General features: G+C 45.1%; 1 protein-coding gene across 1 annotated transcript in view; it reads right to left on the bottom strand.

Moving 5' to 3' along the window:
• Positions 1-237: 237 nt before the first annotated feature.
• impg1b (interphotoreceptor matrix proteoglycan 1b) overlaps positions 238-18,641 on the bottom strand; it is a 20,610-nt gene continuing 2,206 nt past the window's right edge. Inside the window, exons 2-16 of the mRNA XM_008280006.1 lie at positions 15,730-15,945; positions 14,509-14,675; positions 14,393-14,421; positions 13,794-13,828; positions 13,639-13,685; positions 13,400-13,543; positions 12,600-12,658; positions 12,183-12,382; positions 11,707-12,102; positions 7,979-8,559; positions 7,551-7,640; positions 2,651-2,870; positions 2,027-2,237; positions 1,015-1,200; positions 238-277 (exon numbers count right to left, since the gene is read on the bottom strand). Coding sequence (XP_008278228.1) covers positions 238-277; positions 1,015-1,200; positions 2,027-2,237; positions 2,651-2,870; positions 7,551-7,640; positions 7,979-8,559; positions 11,707-12,102; positions 12,183-12,382; positions 12,600-12,658; positions 13,400-13,543; positions 13,639-13,685; positions 13,794-13,828; positions 14,393-14,421; positions 14,509-14,675; positions 15,730-15,945 — 2,621 coding nt within the window. The remainder of the gene's footprint in view (positions 278-1,014; positions 1,201-2,026; positions 2,238-2,650; positions 2,871-7,550; positions 7,641-7,978; positions 8,560-11,706; positions 12,103-12,182; positions 12,383-12,599; positions 12,659-13,399; positions 13,544-13,638; positions 13,686-13,793; positions 13,829-14,392; positions 14,422-14,508; positions 14,676-15,729; positions 15,946-18,641) is intronic.

Below are 18,641 nucleotides of genomic sequence, written 5' to 3'. Positions count from 1 at the left end.
GGCTGTCGCTATGTTAAGGCTGTTTTTATGGGTTCTGTCAAGACAGCAGGTTTAGGATTGTTAAGGGTCGATTATCGAGTCACGACTGTCCTTCTTAGAATATTTAGATTTATGTTGTACATTTCCTAAACATGAGTTGACATCCAAAGTCCAACAGTTTTAAAGTCAGAGTCGTGTTTTCTTCGTGTCTTACCTCGTTGTGCGGTATACAGTGATGGAAGTCCACCATGTCTGAGACTAGCTTTTCTGATCTGGTTGTGTAGAGTTGTCTGGGGATCTGTGGAGAGGAGACCATGTTTACAATGTGCTTCATTAACATTAAACCACAACCAGGTCAGTGTGCACACTGCAGACCAAAGCAAGCTCTTCACTACAAGAGGATCTAAAGCAAAAAAAGAAGAACTACTCCAGGTGTGTGGACCAACGGCTACGACTGCACAGCTCAGTGTGGAAACCAAACACTTGTTCAGAATCCTGGATTGTGTTTGATTCTGTGGATGACGGCCTTGAGCTGGAGACACTCGAGGACGTTGAGCCGCCCTGAACGGTTTCAAACAATGTTTTGGTCGTATATTCAATTAAAAGATATTTTAAAAGTTTAATATAAAGCCTTGAATGCCACACAAATGGAAAGCAGCACAAACCTGCTATCAGCACACAGGTTGTTAGTGCGTGTTAGAACGTAAGCTTCGAGGTTAGTAGTCGGTTTAGTCGATCGTGCCGCGCAGCACGGTGTACCTCGATACTCAGGTGTATGTTTTCAATTGAGGCAAAGTGTTCCTGCTCAGACTGTTGGGATTGGGACGAGGCAGAGCTGGAAGGACACGGTAACGTGGACACTTGAGTTAAGACACCGTCATCGTTCTCAAACACTGGGTTCTCCCTCAGTGTGTTCTCAAAGGCATAGGGAGCATGGGTGTGCCTACAACGTAAAGGAGACGAGGAGGTGAACGCTCCACCCACGGCATCAAGAGCTCCCGTTAAAACGTGCACACCAAGGGGCCTCGTACTTACACCAGCGTCACAGCCTTTCCCGTGTTTATGCATTTCTTGTTGATGAATATTAAAACGGCGATGACGGCGCAAACCAGGCAGAGGCTTCCCACGAGGCAGGTTATGATCAGCGGAGGGTCGACCGGCACCGACACCAGCTCGTTGCAGCGCTCTCCGTGGTAGTGCCAGTATTTACCGACGGGGCATCTGGAAAAGAGTCCAAACAAACTCACAGGTTAGTGACAGGAGCTGCGTTTTTCATAAAAGTGACTGTTTAGTTCTGAGATGTGACTCCAAAAAGCTCAGCAAAGCCTTCTGCGTCTCAACAAACACCTCATGGCGGCGGCATAAATATGCATAAAACAGCAATTAAGTCATCACAGATTTGTTTTCACAGTTCTGAGCTTCCCATTTCAAATAAACCCACTTTTCTAATTAAATAGCTGAGTGATCCTCGCGTTTCTGCAAGTGTTGCCGCAGCATCCTCCTTCATCATACATGCATGAATATGTAATTTTCTGCATATAAAGCAGAATAAACAGCGCTAAGCCGTTTTCCACAGCTACATTCAGATGTGAGGCGACGTGCTGAGTCAATATGTTTGCCGTAATTGCTGATGTAAGTGTTTAATTCTTACTGGCGTATTTGAGAAAAGACAGACTTTGCTGCTAAACATTACTCAGAACTGCAAAAGAACTGATGCTTGTCTGTAAAGCTCTAATTGTCATCGTTAATTTCTTTTCATTTTTATTTAACACGGCTCAAGAATGCAGTGTTTTGTAAGTTCTCATATCTCGGATGCCCTTCAGTGCACCGTTACAGGAACAAAGGAAGGTTCCCTACTCATGTTTCCACCTGCACTGCAACACAAGACTGATTTAAAGGAAAAAAATGGGTTTAAAAGCTCTAATCTCTGCAAACTGCAACAGGGAAATGAATGCAAAAGCTGCCAGGCAGAGAGACATTTATTAAAAACCTAAAGCGTGCAGGTAAACTGTTGGTGTTTCCTTTCCTTGGTCAGCGCCGTGCCTACCTGCAGGCGGCTCCGTGACCCGGGATGATTTCACACAGGCCTCCGTTCAGGCAGTAGTCCGGCTGCAAGGTGCAGGTGCTCTGACAGGGCAGGCCGTCCACGATGACGTAGCCCGGGTCGCACAGGCACTCGGCCTCGTCGGTCCAACTGTTCACCACGCAGCGGGAAAACTCGTTGCATGCCAGGAACTTGCAGGGATCTGCTTGGTCAGCTGCAGCAAACGGAGGAGAGGTTAAAGTGGTGTTGAGCAGAGAGGTGAAAGCTTATTAGCATGACTGCAGTCTGTCTGACTGAGGGGAGACGTTAAAGGGCGCTTTGATTGATGTGAGTGAGGACTTTCAATCAGGTGTGTTTGTAATGAGGTCAGTCGTGAACTCGTCCAAGCAAAAAGATGCATCGGATTTACGAAGCACTGCTGCAGACAGTCGGCAGAGCGAGGATGGAGACGGGCGCTCCGACCTTGTGGCGCGAACAAGCAGGACTCACTGCAGACACAGACTATGGATTTTTTTTTTTCCTCTCCTGCATCCAGAGCTCCTGGATGTCACTCCTACTTTCGCTTAAAGATTTGAAGTAAGCAGAAACAAACTGACATCAGTGACTTCCTGACCGAGGACATCTCACCTGGTTCTATCTCCAAGGAGCGGCTGTCGATCTCGATGTCGAGCCGTTTGGACGCTGCGTTGCAGAAGTCCTCCAGAACACAGTGCACCGCCTCGGTGACGTTGTACGGCACCGGCTTGTCCAGTTTCATCTTACTGTTCACCACCACGCTTCCGTTCCTGAAGTTCAGAATCTCCAGCTGCTTAAATCCAGTCAAGTTGGACTGTAAATACGGCAGAAGCTGTGGAGAACGAGAGGGAGAGCAGGTCAGCTTGTGAGGAACAGCTTCTGTTTCATCAGATTAGTCGACTACTGCTGTGGATGTTAGTGCTGTTAGTGGTCCGTTAGAGGAAACACAGCATCCCTAAAACACTGACTGACTGGTTTCATTTTTACACAGAAGGAGGGCAAAGATTTTTACTCGGACATTGAGGTTAATTAACTAATGCTGGTGTCAGTAAAGTCCAGCGTCCTCCTGAGAAGCCGAGCAGAGACCACGCTGCATCCTGTGGTTTCACTCCCACGACGACAGAGCCGAGGTTGTCATTTCACGGCTGATTTTTAATTATTCAGGTCACATTTTACACTGTGAATGCTATGAATAGTTCATAATTAAATTTTGATGCGAGCATGAAATCCTGCCATTACTGCGCTGCCTGTGTAATTAGATCCAGAGCAAAATTAGGGTTAAGTTTATAAGCGTCGGTACGAGAACGTGCTTAGTCCAGTCAAAAAACAGCCAGAGGACGCGCAATGAAAAGATCAGGAAAAAAAAAAAAACGACTACCTCAAGTCCACAAGAAATCCATAATATATGGTGTTTGGTGGAAGCTTTTATCTAAAGTGCCCTATAGCGAGGTATACATGCTGTACTGCTGGGTCACCTGCCCTCCATCACCCAGTTACACCACAACACATGAAACTGGTTTCAGCGCAGCGCCCTCTGACTTCAGGACATCAGCCTCAAAACAACCATCACACCGCTGAAAATATGGAAGTTTGCAGGAAAAACAGAAGCAAAAACCAAACTGTAGATCAATTTCAGCTATTTTTTTATGTTTCCTGTCATTTGTATTTACATTTTTAGGCCTTAACATCTTCATAACTGATTTTTTAAACCACATTAATAAGGCAGTGTTAGGAAAAGTGTCATCTCTGCACCGTCCAACACATGATTTAATGCAGCTAATCACAAATTAAATGTGCTTGATAAAAAATTAATGTAGTTTATTGGTTAAAACAGCCAAACAATAAGCTGCAGAAAAGCATTTTGCTGTGTTTCTGCTGCACTTCACTGCTTCTTGCGAGGGGGAAACTTTCACAGCATCACCTGCTCTAGGAAGCGTATCTCTGCGGCCTTGTTTCAAATTGAACCAAACTCTCCACATCGTTGCATTTAAAATATCCCCACGGACTCGGACTCGCGGCCGAGATAACCGGGGAGCCAATCTATTAAGACTTTGGACTGATGACGGCGGTGTTATTTAGGAGAAGAGGAACTCGACCAGCTCAAGTAATGGACCTGCATCGATGTTCATCGATCTGAAGCGCTCCCCTTCCAGCCGCTCGCTGCTCGCTACAGACGAGCCAAAACATCAAACCGCCGCAGTGTGAGAGGGAGAGATTACGATGCTTCAGCAGGCCTGGCTGTCGAGCAGGAGATAAGGGGCCTTAAGGAGCTCGGCTCTGATCGGGTTACTTCACTTATCACTGGCAGACAGTTTACTGTGGGCTAGTTCCCTGCAGCTAATAGCCTCTCGGAGAAGAGGGTGACTATTACAGGGTCCAACATCCAGGACAAATGGGCAGCAGCTTATAGTACAAGTGGACGCAGCGCTCCGAGTTCGGTCGTCCATTTGTCTCAATGCAGAATGTCACCAGGTTATACATCTGCAGGGTAGATTAGCAATCTGGATCGATCGCCTCTCACCTGAGGTCAAAGTGGAGTTCTTGTACAACAGAGTCTCTGTAGAGTCCTACATATGGACACAACACAACCAGAACTTCCTACTCAGACACGACCACGTTTGCTCCTCTACACATGTATCTACTGGTTCTTGTGTTTGGAAAACCTGCCTTCGCTGAAAAATGAAAAGTCACGAGGAATATTAAGCTACTGTGAAAATATTACTCTGATTGGCTGTAGCAAAAAAAAGTCATTCCAACCTCCATGTCCAATTTTATTGGTTGCTTCACAAACCAGTAGGTACAGGAGTAATGTGGCAAAACAGAACAGGGAGTTGGAGGCTACTGTGGCTAATGGCTCATATATATGTATATATGAAGGACGGTTTCACAAATGGGCTCCAATAGCCTGCAAAACATTACACTGTGGTCATTTAAATGGGCTGTGTAATGTGTGTTGTTTGACGTTTTTAGTGACGTGTAAACCAGCTTGGATAAATGTATTAAAATGGCCCATTTAAAGGAAGACGTGTCGACCATCTCTACAGGGTTACTGACAGTAGGCGGTATACAGCACGATATGTACTTACCAGTGCAAACGTCTGACCAAATTAGTTTTGCCAGGAAGCTAAATGCATCCGTTAACAAACAAAGAACTGCAGAAATAATAGTCATGGTTTGGGCAACCATTAAAGATTGGAGATGGAGTGTTATTAGTCTTATCAGTTCTGTATCATAGACATCTCACTAGTGTGGGTGTAGATCCACTGGAAAAGGATCTATTCTGGTCCAATCAAACATACAGGAATCATCTTCATTTTCTTATAACACAAACATGAACATCTGTGTGGAGCAGATCAGAACACAACACGCTCTGTCCCGTCCATCCCGACCCTGGAGGCTTATCCTTCCCTCTGCACACACCTGCCCCAGTAGCTCACATCCCCTCCCTCTCCTCAGCGTTGCAGCGAGCACGCAATCCAATTTGTATCGATGCACCTTCTCGGTTTGTGGCTGAGGCCTTTACGTAACACAGAGCAGCTCTGAGCGAGCCTAAAAATACGTCCCCACTCGTCAACCTGCAGGTATAAGCCTCGAGACTAAACAGGGATGGCAAGTGATGCTTTTTTTCTTTGATGTGCGCTAACAGGTACGGCTTTAAAGAGACACCGTCCTCACCTGCATGCCAAAGAAAATGTGGAGATCTTACTTCTGGAAAAAGCGTTTGTCGTGAAATGAGATTTGATTTTAAATGTGTGCATTTTTACACAGAAACGCTCCAAAACAGCGACTCCAGCCGGTGGATCTGTTTTATTCTGCTGTGGTCGTACAAACAGTGACAGCGCTGCATGCAGATGTCCACACACACCTCACTGACATCGCACTAAGCAGATTGGAACCATTAATAGCGCTGTGTGTGTGTGTGTGTGTGTGTGTGTGTGTGTGTGTGTGTGTGGTGCTGGAACTGACTAGAATTACTTAAAGCTTCTTACCTCGAGTCACAAACCAATGACTAAGGCAGACCCGGGTCTCATGATTCAGACTACCCTGGGCTAGCTGGCTCTCTACCGTGCACAGAGCTACACAGTTTTAGCAACACAAAATGCATAAAGCTCGCATGACATTCCTATTAGACTGGCTAAGCCTATTATCACATTATTCTGTCACACATTCATTCATTCATTCGCTGTGTGAGTTTATCTCCAAGGCGTTAAACGTACACCGATGGCCGATGCTGCAACATACGAGCAACACGCGTACAAAAATAAAAACTGTTTTACTGAATAACTACACTGCATTTCCACTGTCATTGCATTTCCCATTTTAAATAAAGAAACCCAAAAAACACTGTAAACATGAACATGAACCTACAGTTCCACATGTATTTAAGCTAACGTCTATCGTACATCACAACAAAAGCTCGACAAGAAATGATGCAAAAGCTTCTCTTACAATGTTGTTTTTAGGAGAAATAGTTCAGGGAAACATGCTTGTTTTCCTTCTTGTCATGGAAATTAACATCATATTCTGATATCTGTCCATTTATAGACCTGAAGCTACAATCTGTAGCGTGCAACGGTTAGCTTAGCTTAGCACAAAGACCAGAAACAGCTAGTTGGACTGATTTTACAAGTATTTAGAAGGCAAACAGGAACATGTTTTTTGTTTGAATTAAACATTAATTAATCAGCTATAACGATCCTAGTTTTATTGCTCTTGGAAACAGGCTAGCTGTTCCTCCCTGTTTTCAGGCTTCATGCTATGCTAAGCTAAACGACTGCTGGTTCAGCAATAAAACATTCATTTTTCCTAAACGTCAAACTATTTCTGATGCCTGTTGGTTCATAAAACCTTTACATTTCCTCTCCTGTTAACATATCACAGCCCATAACTTTAGACAAATCCCCTGCAGACACACATTTTACAACATGTTGTGTTTGAATTAGCCCCAGTTTGTGCCTCTCGTGAATTATAAAACACTCTTTTAACCGCCCGAATGAAAAAATAATTAATAAATAAACTGAGTGCAACACAAATAAAAGGTATGTTAAAACCTGCTTCCCGTGATACGACTTTGCCGCCTATCAGCAGCCGACAGCCTGCTATCAGAGCTGCGGTTAAAAGAGTCGGCGGGGATCCTGGAAACACCTTCTGAGGAGCGTTTCTGTTCGACCCTCTGGGTTTCCCAAACATCACTGCTCAATTATTTTGTAAAGAAACCGACGGCTGACCCCGTGACCCCCAACGAGCAGCACAACCTGGGGCCAATAGGAATCAAAGAAAACTCCAAAAACGGTCCAAAGGCATTACGGCGAAACACACAAAGACAGACGTTCACAGATCGAACAGCTACGACGGGACGATCTGTGCAAAGCCGACTACTGCAGAAATGTTAGAAGTGTTGAGTGCTTCTAGAGCGTTTAGATACTGCATTTGGAAAAGGTTAGTGAAGAAGCAGAAAGGTTGCGCGCTCTCTGAGGCGATGAAGTTCCAATATGGAAAAAACACCAAATACCGGTATGGAGGCTAAAGTCGTCTGTCTCCCAGGCCCAGATTTACTGGAAGCTCCAGGGTTTGGCGAGTTTCTGGAGCCGGAGTGCTGTGTCTGAGTGAAACACAAGCATGCTTTTTTTCATACTGCAGATCTGACTGAGAATTTGGCGATCGTTTGAAGCCTTATTATAATACTTTTATAAAAATACAATTCATGATGAAAAAAATATACATGCAATATGATTTTCTGTTATTTTTAGGATTTAAAAAAAAGGATAAGGCTCACTGCACATCCTCACTGGTGCAGTCCAACAGGAAACCACTAAACCCTCATAGTTAACATGTAATACTGCACACATGTCATCTCATCACACGTTTTATCTACAACAGCAAGTATGAGACAGAAACATGGAGGAGCAGGATATCCAGCACAAACGCTCGAGTACCTACCAGCTCCAGAAACGTGTTCTCCAGTGACTTATATTCAGGGGAGCTCTTGTTGAAAAGGTCGTCAGAGAACATCATGTTAGTGACCCTCAAGCTAAAGAAAACCACCAGCTCCTGGCTCTTCCGCACCGCCGCCATCACCGGCGTGCTGGCTTGTCTCATGGCAGGTGCAGCCGTGGACTCGTACGGACGTTCGTCGGACTCTGAGGCGAACCCGCTGCCGCTCCCCTCCTCCAGGTGCTCGGTGGCTTCCAGGTCCGTCCGGTTCTGATTCGGTCCTGCTTCCTCAGAAGGCGGCTCCGCTGAGGCTGGAGTCTCTCCGCTGGAGTCACCTCTCTCCTCGGGGGCCTCGCCGCTCTCCACCGGGGACGGCAAAGACTCCACATCGGTTTCTGGTTCCGTCGCTTGAACTGTATCTTCCAGGAAGGACGGCGTGGAAACCGGCGGCTCTGTGACGGATATTTCAGCAGCTGTGAGCTCTGTCGGGTCCAGATTAACGTCAGTCAGCACTTCTTCAGGTTGGGAGCCAGGAGTCGCCACAGAAAGGTCGTCGTTCTGATGTTCCTCGTCGTCTCCATCAGGATCTTCTAGAACAAACGGAGCCAAATATGCACAGTTAAAAGCCCAACAGAACACTGTTTCAGCTACTAACAGCAGACCAGAACCTGGTGTATCTGACGGCTAGTTTAAGGCCCACTGGGTCACATTTCCTTCTCTACACAGTTCTTTGGTGGTTTTGCTGTCGGCCAAGGCCACCTTCAGTCAGCCTCTTTCCTGTTCTCTCCATGTGAACCCTTTAACACGCAGGTTTCCACTCGTGTAGTCGTCACAGAGCAGTTTGGCAGTTTTATTAATATCACTGTCTGGCAGCGCTGGAGGAAGCATTGAGATCTTAAAAAAAAAAACCTGTTAGAAGCCTGAAAGTGCAAGTGGAGCTAAATTAAACTACTTTATCTACAGAGACAGCAAATAAATCTGATTCAATCATGGAAAAGGAACGAATAACACACAAAGCTCTGGTCAGTTCTCAATTTTTGGACGTCAGAAGCCAAAAATGTTGGAAACTCCTGATTGAATCTTTACCAGTGTTTTGTACTTCAAACCCTACGACCGTTGGGCCGATCCTGTGACCCAACCCCTGCTTACATGTGCAAACAGAGAATTTAACAGTGCTGTGACGTGTCTGTGACGATAAAGGCTTCTTGCTGAATTATCACTTGTGTGTAAAATCATCATCCTGTAAGTAAATAAAATGACTACGGTGTAGCAGAAAGTCCAACATTTCCCACCAGAAGGCCGTGGAATGGAAATATAAAGTAGCACAACATTTAAATACTTAATTAAAGCATCTAAAAATTGTACTTAAGTATAGTATTTGAGTAAATGTAATCAGTTACTTTCCACTCTCATGTAAAGTACAGACAAAGAGTCAAGAAGCGATTTGTCTCCTTTAACTCACAAACTGGAATCCTCGGCCTAATTTGCATGTCATATCTTGTTTATTTAATCTATGCACAAACAGGAACCTGAAAACAACAATCTGAGGTAATTAAATCGTCTCTTTGCTATCAGTCTAGTCGTGCAGTCTATTCGTCACTGTGAAGTTGCTAGGCAACCAGCCAAGATGCTGCACAGATGCACCACCTACGTCGTCGTTTTAACAATATCGTCAGTCTAAAAACTAAACAAACACGTTCTAATTTGGTAATTAGTCCATTTCAGAGACGCTACCAGCTTCCGGTCTTTGTGCTAACCTATGCTAAGCTAACACACAGACTCGTGAGCAACATCGATCCTCGTCTAACTCGAGAAGAGAAAGTGAATTTCTACATTTTCCAAAACTTACAAACTGCTCCTTTCAGTAACTTCAGGGTTGTTTAAATAATCATCCTTCATCCCGTCTGACAGCATCGTACATTTTCTAAATCAACTTGTTCCAACACTCCAGTGAAGCTGTGCGCTCAGTAAAATATTCAAACTCAAGACTGTGTGAGTTTATAACTGCATCATTCCATCAAATAGAAGCACCGTAGATGTCTGGTGCATCATTTTATACACATTCCTCCAAGCCCAGAGACACGCCTGACATATTTCTGTATCTCTGGAAACTCTGCTAGAATTTAAAGTGAAGTTGTGCTGCTTTACCAAACTTTGTCAGCACAGCGTGAGTTTGTAATGACTTGACCACCAGCGGGTCGCCTGCTAGTTAATGGGTTTTAATATGACGCATCGCCTCGGCGGGGAGCGTTTCCATGTGCACGCCCAGACCACCAAGTCTAATCATACTGCCGGTTCTATTTCCTGTCAGAAGTGAAGAAGAGAGTTTTTTTTCTTTTTTAAGGCCACTTTTTATTTAGTCGGACAGTCCAGGGCTGTGTTCTCCAGCGATTTATCGTTAGACGACACTCATGCAGCTATATATATAAAAGCATGTGTGGCACATCCAAAATATGTGACCACATTTGATGTTATTTTGGTAGTTATGAGAAATTGTTTAACACCACTTTATATTATTGTAATAATATTTGCAAAGTACAAGAGTAGTACTGTATAAATAATAATGTAGAGGGGCGGAACCTTTGGCACTGCCTGGTTGCAGCTCCCCGGTTGCATAGTGCGGAGCAACTTCCGGTTACCGCTCATACGCGATCTGGACGAATCTGAGAGTTCCGCTGTTGTTCCTGTTCTCACACTCTACATATGTTTTGCAGGTTAGTACTCGGTTGAAAACAACTGTGAATGAAAGCTCTAAGCTTCGTGTGATGTGTAGGTTGTTCAGTCACTATGTTGTGGTGACTTGTGTAACTTTTAATGTCGGTGTGATATTGAATTGGAGAATATTGATCCGGGGCTCACAGCGGCGGTAAAGCCGAGCCGCTCCGTGGCGGTAGTTTGGGGGTAGTTTGGGGTTTTTTCGCGCTATTTTCTCGGTAGTAAACTCGCGTGTAAAATGTGTGAATTAAGGCAGAAATTAATGTATTGAGCAGGTAATTCATGTGCAAATGGTTCCCTATTGATTTTGTATGACTCCTGATGTGACTTGAGGAATGTTTTATCACCACTGAACACTGTGTTGGTTCAGAGTGTTTGATTGATCAGTTAATACCAGATATTCATTGTTATTTGTTGTTCTGAGAAAAATGAGCTCATAGCACTAAGGCACTCCAAATATTTGTTCAGTTTTAAATAAGCTAAACACGCTCAGCAAGTAAAAGCACAGTAAGAGTAAAGAGTAACTGGGTTGTTGCATTACTTCTGTAGAAGCACTTTAAAGCTGCAGTAAGCAATGCTTTTCTGGTGTTACAAGGATTTATCTGGAAATGTAATAAGCAGAAATGATATATGGTTTTGAGTAACAAAACATGAATGAATACAGGATGGTGTTTTATTTTGACTTAATTAGTCAGTAGTAATGGACACTGAGAGCATTGAAATGTAAATGAGTTGTAGATGGAATAAATAATTTGAGGGTGCTGCTGTTGTTCCTACTCTCACACTCTACATATATTTTGCAGTCTGTCTTTGCAGAAATTCTCTTTGTTGACGTGGTCACCGTGCCAGCCGGGGCCCGTAACACATGCTTTAACTGTTTTGTTGTCTTATTTTCTTATTCCCAGATGAGCAGCTAATGGTGCAAAAGTGTGCATTAAGTTGTTCCACCCTGAGCTTCCTGCTGCTTAAGTAACTCAAACTCAGTTTGCTCCATCAACAAAGCTTTGAGGAGGTCTTACCGTCTGTCGCCTGCTCCTCGGATGCAGCCTCGGCTCCGTCGTCCTCTTCGGTCGGCGGTATCTCCTCCACCTCCGGTTCTCCTTCGTCTTCCTGTTCCACGATAGTTTCCAGATTTGAAGCGTCGCCGGCCTCCTCAGCAGCAGCTTCGGTGGACTCCACCTCCACCGCCGCCATCAAAGGAGTCTCCACGGTGGCGTCTGGGAGGATGTTGGCGATGGAAGGCACAGAGGTTTCTGGTCTGATGGTAGAGGCTGAGTTTTCTATCGCTGCCACAGTGGGGAGGAATCTTCGGGTGGGAATTAGGTCCTCCGTCGGTGCTTCAGTGGTGCCCTCCTTTGATAGTACGGTCTCTACAGGGTTCATGCCGTGCTCCGCTACTGAATGGACTGTAGTGACTGAAAAGGAAGAGTTAGAACACCACGTTTACCACTGTCAGCACTAATCTGTTGTTTTATTCAGTTCAATGTGACCTCACCAGTCTCAAAGCTGAGCGTCTGTAAGTCCAGCGGCAGCGACGGCTCCTGCTTCAAGGCCTTCACGATGATGTGCTTCAGTTTGGGAGCGTTTACGTCTTCGTCTGTCTTCGTGTCCGCCTCCTCGAAGCCCTCGGGATCATCACCGAGCTCCGTTTCTCCGTTAAAGACCACAGCGTAGCGCACAGACACATCCTCCGACCTGATCGACACAACAGAGCGCGTCACAAACCCTCACGACGGACGGACCTCGACGCTAATGGACGGTCGGGACCCCAAAAAGAAGATGTTTCTATAGTTTCTCTTGAGGCGTGATGAATGAAACACCTCTTAACAAAAGTCATTTCAGAGTAAAAACATGAGAAATTTATGCTTCGAGACTTTGTGCCAAACCTTTAGCGGCGCCTCGTTCAACTCACCGAAACCCCAGAACTCGTATCTCTTTGAATCCTGGAACTTTTTGAAACACGTGAAGCATCTACAGAAAAATCCAGAATGAAACAGGTGTGAGAGCAAAACAAAGCAGAGAAAGTTTACATCTCAGACCTATAAAACTGTTTGATTTAGCTCAGACGTGCAGCGTCGCTAACCTCACTACAGGGTTGCTTTACTTTCTTTGACTTTTTGGACTTGTTGTGCTGATGCTGGACTATTTTCTGGGGATTTTATGTCACATTTGCTGCTGCAGAGACTCAGTGTTGCAGGAAATGAACTTAAACATATATTCATAGTCAACAGACAAATTAAGGAAACTGATTAAAGAGTTATCCAGTTCACACAGCAAACGTCTTTTAAAAGAAACTGTGTACGTGCGACTTCTGACCGGTCATTCTTAAGAGTTTCCGTCAATGCCTCCTAAGTCAGAGATAATCTATATGATTAGATCGTACTATTCCAGGCTCACAGTCGTTTGCGAGCCTTATCTTAAGTCCCTCGGCTGCAGCCTTAAAGCTGTTAAATCAATCAGGGTGAGTCTTACACCTGACAGTACAATATAATAGACGCTGGCAATAACATCCTGCCTCAGCGCTGTCGTCAATAGGGGCTTTTATTTTGAAGGAGAGAACAAGAGGACTCATTTAGAGGGACGCAGAGGAGTGTTTTGTTGCTGCTGAGAAGAGGCAAAAGGTGATAATGGAGTTTCAAGGTTACATTAGCAGCTCTGGACAGCTTTGAACCCACAGTTGTGCATCGAGGGGCTGCAGGTGTTTAGACTCACTTTCTCGGTGAGCTCTCGCGCCACGTTGTTGTGCTGCGGCGGGTCGCTGAGCAGCTGGCTGTACGTCGGGTCCACGATGGTGATGCGGAACTCGATGATGTACTCCTCGTTGTTCTCCTTCACCAGGCTGGGATCCTCTTTAGTCTGGCAGACAGAAAGCCGGATGACTCTACTGCTGGTTGTGTGTGTTCAGAGCGTTAAAATGAGAATAAATGAAAATAATCTTGTGGCTAACTCACAGCATCAGGTTGGGTTGGAAGCAGAAACAGAGGCGGAGTCCAGGTGCCTGAGACAGAGCAGGTCAGCAGTTAAATTAAGACGTGAAAATCCACTGAAAGCTCGTAAAGGCGTTTAATTTCATCGAACAGCAATGATGTTGATGTGTTTAACTCACACTGGATGTCTGGTGAGGGGGTTGCAGCCAGAATTCTGTAAATGAAAACCAGACTTATTGTTAGAATTGCTACTGTGGTACCCAGACTACAAAACCAACCAAATCATTCTCACTGGAAGCTTTAAGGGGACATGACAACAAATACCCATCTGACTCAGGGTGAAGGCAGGTTCACCTGGACAGGTAACCAGTCTATCACAGGGCTACACTTAGAGACAGACAACCAAGCACACTCACATTCACACCTACGGACAATTTACAATCACCAATTAACCTCAGCATGTTTCTGGACTGTGGGAGGAAGCCGGAGAACCCGGAGAGAACCCACGCTGCACGGGGAGAACATGGAGACTCCACGCAGGAAGATCCCGGGTGTCCTCACCAGGACATGAACCGGCGACCTTCTAGCTGTGAGGCCACGGTGCTAACCACCGAGACACCGTGCAGCCCAATGTGGAGCATCAGTACTAAATATTTTTGTCAGGGTTAAACGTCCTGGTAATGATGTGCCACTTTGTGCAGATGCACAACAAGATAAAAGTGTTTTCTATGAAATGACTGCATGCACACTCACATTTCCGCTAAGCGTTGGTACCTACCCTTCACTGTCACCCTCCTCTGCTACTCTCTGGAAATAAAAAGAAAATCAGAGACATCAGCTGTTGCATCTTTAAACGCTGACATGAAAACAGTGTGTAGAGCGCTGTGCACTCACTCTGGCCACCATGTCCAGGTGCTCCTGAGAGCTGCTGAAGTTCTTGGCCAGGTCGTCCATGCAGAGGTTTTCATGCTGGCAGGTGTAAACCCAGCTTCTGTACTCCTCTGAGTCTGGGACTCTGTCCAAGAAGATCCGAAACGCTTCCCAGATCGCTTCCTGACAAACTAAAGACAAAGTTTTTGCGGAAAATATGATAAGAAAATGCATCCAGTGAGGCCTAATCTAATGTAAAACATCCAAAAAACAAGGTGGGTTTTACATATTGGAAATAACTAAGATATAAAGACAACTGTTGGTGTTCACGCTGACATTTCTGCACGTGGAAATCTACTCATGATTGAGAGATTACAAACGCTTTATTACTTCCTGTCGCTGCAGCTTTTCATATGAATACCTCACAGATGTTTAGTCACAATGGGATAATGGGAACAGCACCAACAGGTAGCGTTGCTCGTTGTTTCATAAATGTCAGACTGTATATTTAGAAGTCGTTGCATGTCCGCGACATTTTTGTCAATATTAAATTCGGGAGCACAAAGACCCCCCGAAGCCACATTGCGTCTTATCCGCCTCTGCGGGCGAAGCGAGCGTCGCATTGTCCAATATCTTGATGCCTGTGGGAAATTTATTCTCTGACAAACTGGTTCCTGGAGCGACGCGATTACCTCCAATACGCCAATTTAATCCGCCTCATTTTAAAATCAGACGTCACGGCGGCCGTTGTGGAACAATTTGCATCACAAACCAATTGTAACAGCCGCGGTGGCAATCTGAGCCTCTTGAATCAACCGCAACCCATCCATCTCTCTGGGACAAGGGATGTTTGCATATAAGTCCATTATGGTAAGAGTCTCTCTATGGTGGTGAATGAACAGCATCATGAAGCGGCATTAAGTGAACAATGCACGGCCCTCTGCGATCCAAACCAATAAACATCACTTCATTGATGACATTTAGAGAATTGCACATATTTGAGGGCATTAAAATATCTTTTCCTCGTCGTGATGTGATGTGAAATGATCAAAGCAGATTTATTCAGCAGCTACGACGTCTCTGTTTGACGAACTGCTTAATTCTCATCTGACACAGAGTCAGTGTTTTAGGAAAGGCTTAGTTTTTGCACCATAAAATGCTTCGTCACGATTATAAAGTTAAAGTTTAAAAAAGATCCTTTACGAGTTCACACCAAAGTCGAGCAGCAGCGGTGGTTTCCGTTACCTCGGAGTTTGTAGTAGGCCCGATGGCTGCCGATGACGGCCTTCATCGTCTCCTGGGGGCAAACTTTGACGCCCGTCGTGAAGACCGCTGACCTCCTGGTCCGATGTCGGTCCCGCTCCGCTCTGATGTTGGTGGCATGTCTGATTGGTCGAGAGGCTTCCAGAAAGTGCCGGTACTTCACATCCCTGAGTCCAGAGAACCCGTTGTCATGGAGGTCTGCAAGAGGAGAGTTCACAGGTGGAATTCTTTTTTTATTTTTTTACAGCAGACAACAGAATTAAATTACAGTAAACACGAATAATGAAACCCTTCAGGATAAGTGGCTGTGGTTCTGTGGACTGTCGTGTTGGTGTGAGGCTTCTCTCTGTGGATGATTGGTGTAATTAACAACTGATGGGCCACGATGCGGAGCCACAACTGCACTCGGTGCGCTAACTGCTGTGGAGTTAGTGGCACACTGTGCATAAATTAAATCCAATGGTTTGTATTAAAGTGGAGCTTGTGTTTAACAGGTTCTCTGTTTAATCACTCGCAACAGAAAGGATGAAAATACAAAAGTCATGGACGGTGTAAATAAAGTTTATCCAGAATACGGGTCTGTTGGATTTGCCCTCGTGGATGGAAAGATGTCGCTGCAACAAGAAGTCGTTTTAAAGAAGTTCTCCGACAGTTTCACACCCAAAGATCGGTTTATTTTATTATTCATCCTGTCAGAACAGCTTCTGTGGCTCTGGGGTGCAGTTTCAGAGGAAGCAACACTCATGATGCTGGTGTCATTGGGTTTGTCTCTGACTGGGTTGGGTTTGAACATGAACTGGGTTTGCTGACTGATGCTGCCTTTAGTTTACCCCAGAGGTGCGACGTAAGACCTCGAAACTGGAAAAGAAAAAGCCGTGACTGTCTCTGGGTTTCCTTTGTTGCATTTATATGAACAACATCCAACATGTGGACTTAGCTGAAGACACAGACGAGCAAGAAGAGCAAAAGGTTTCAGGAACAACAGCCATAAAAGCTGCATTAATGTACAATTTGTTGGAAAAATGTGGAAGAAACGTTACCAAAGTTACCGAAAAGAAAACCCGACTTCTTGTGCTGCTCTCTGTTTTTTTCCTCGTTAAACATCAGAAACTGTGAGTTCCCAGTCGCCATCAAACGCAGCATTAGTGTTAATAGTAGAAGCATCAACTTATGGAGCTGCATTATTGAAAGAACAGAAGCTCACGTCTTTAGTGATACTCGTGGCTGTGGTGCTTACCGGCGGCTCCTCCAGGCGTATGGAAATCACTGGAGAGCTCCTTCGATAATACCTTTTGCTTGTCTTGTCGTGTCAGGAATCAGGAGCAGCAATTTAACTTGACAGACACTTAATCCAACAAGGTGCCTCATGGCGGCTCTCCTACTGTACGCTAACAGCTGCTCATGAACAGCATCTGGCTCTGCAGCGGAAAGTACGTTACACACGAAGGGTTAGCCAACGTCTATTTAAAGACCATATAACACAAAGAAATCCTCTCTGAAGTGCAGTTTGAGCTTTACTGTAGTGGAAAAACATCTGGAGCCATAAGACTGAAGGCTTGAAGGATGCTTCATAGATGCAGAGGTGCGATGTCCTCTCACGCCTTGACCCGCCAACGTTGCATCACTGCAGCTGCCTTCCAGGTGTGAACGAGCAGCGTGGATTAGTGCTGAATAAGGATGTGCAGCAAACCTTAAATAGATTAAAACGAGCTGCAGCAGTTCACAAAATCAATCCCGCCGCATGAAAACAGTCGAGCAGCAACACTGACACGCTTATTTCCATTAATTATGTCACTTGGAACGAGGAGAACTGCCCCAATTTTCCGATCACATTAGAACAAACTCCGTAAAGCTCAGTTGCACTCGTGAGGCGTTGCATGAAAGGTAATTCTGCACCATTGCAAAAGCCAGTGGCCCAGTCAGACGCTCTCCGACACAGTTACCCCACTGAACCGAGCTGTTTAGGAAGAAAGGCCCTCATTGTGATGCCAGGTGGCAAAGACTTCTTAAGACAATAAGCCAGGATTTATTTATGAGCCCCAAAACACGGCTCGGAGGTCATCGAACCCAAACAACACAGCGTGCCTCCTCTGGGTGAGGAGGCAGAATGAGAAATTAGAAGTGAATGTAAATAACATAATTAGTGTTTCGACTGCATTAGACACGGAGCTTTAAGCTGAAAACGCAGCATTTTCTGGGGAGATAAACAGGAGGAGCTGCGTTCTTCATCTCTGTGAAATAACACTGAGCAAACTGATGTTCTGCAGCAGAGCAGAGCCGACCAGAACCGGACCGCTAGTGATGCATCACACAGGAGCAGTCCAGACGGTGTGTGTGTCTGTAAATGTGTGTGTGCTGGTATTTGCAGTGGGTGTAGCATAAAGGCCATAAAAGCAATGCAGAACATGAAGCAGCTGTTCCCGAATAAAGCGCCCGGAGACGAAGGTATTGATCCAAACGTTGCGTGGAAGTTTTAAATAAAAACACTGCAGCGTTGTGGGGATGTGACGTCCTCAGTCACCAAACGCTCTGACGTTCCCACAGTTGGAGTTATTTTTCACTTAAGTTACATAAAACAGCATCAGGGTTTGTTTATGGGCACATTTTGACACCAGACTGGAACCTTAACGAGACACAGTTGTTCTGTGATTATCAGTCATTTAAGATGCATTAATTCATGTTTTTTTTCTTCGACCTTGAGGCTAGCGCTTCCTCCTTCCCACCTGGTTTGGCCCAAACAGTGTGAGCTTGGTTAAATAGTGAGGACGTAGTAAAGGACCCAACCTCGACCTCGTGTTCGTTACTGTCTTTGTTGTTTCCCTCTTTGTGCTCTGATCACATGTTTTCATCTCATTTTAATAGGACTGATATTTGCATGAAGTTCTTGTTTTGTT

Source organism: Stegastes partitus, unplaced genomic scaffold (assembly GCF_000690725.1).
Source record: "Stegastes partitus isolate 25-593 unplaced genomic scaffold, Stegastes_partitus-1.0.2 Scaffold178, whole genome shotgun sequence".
Classification (NCBI taxonomy): Eukaryota; Metazoa; Chordata; class Actinopteri; family Pomacentridae; genus Stegastes; species Stegastes partitus.
The sequence above is the reverse complement of the archived record's forward strand: the minus strand, read 5'-3'. Positions and strand labels throughout refer to the sequence as shown.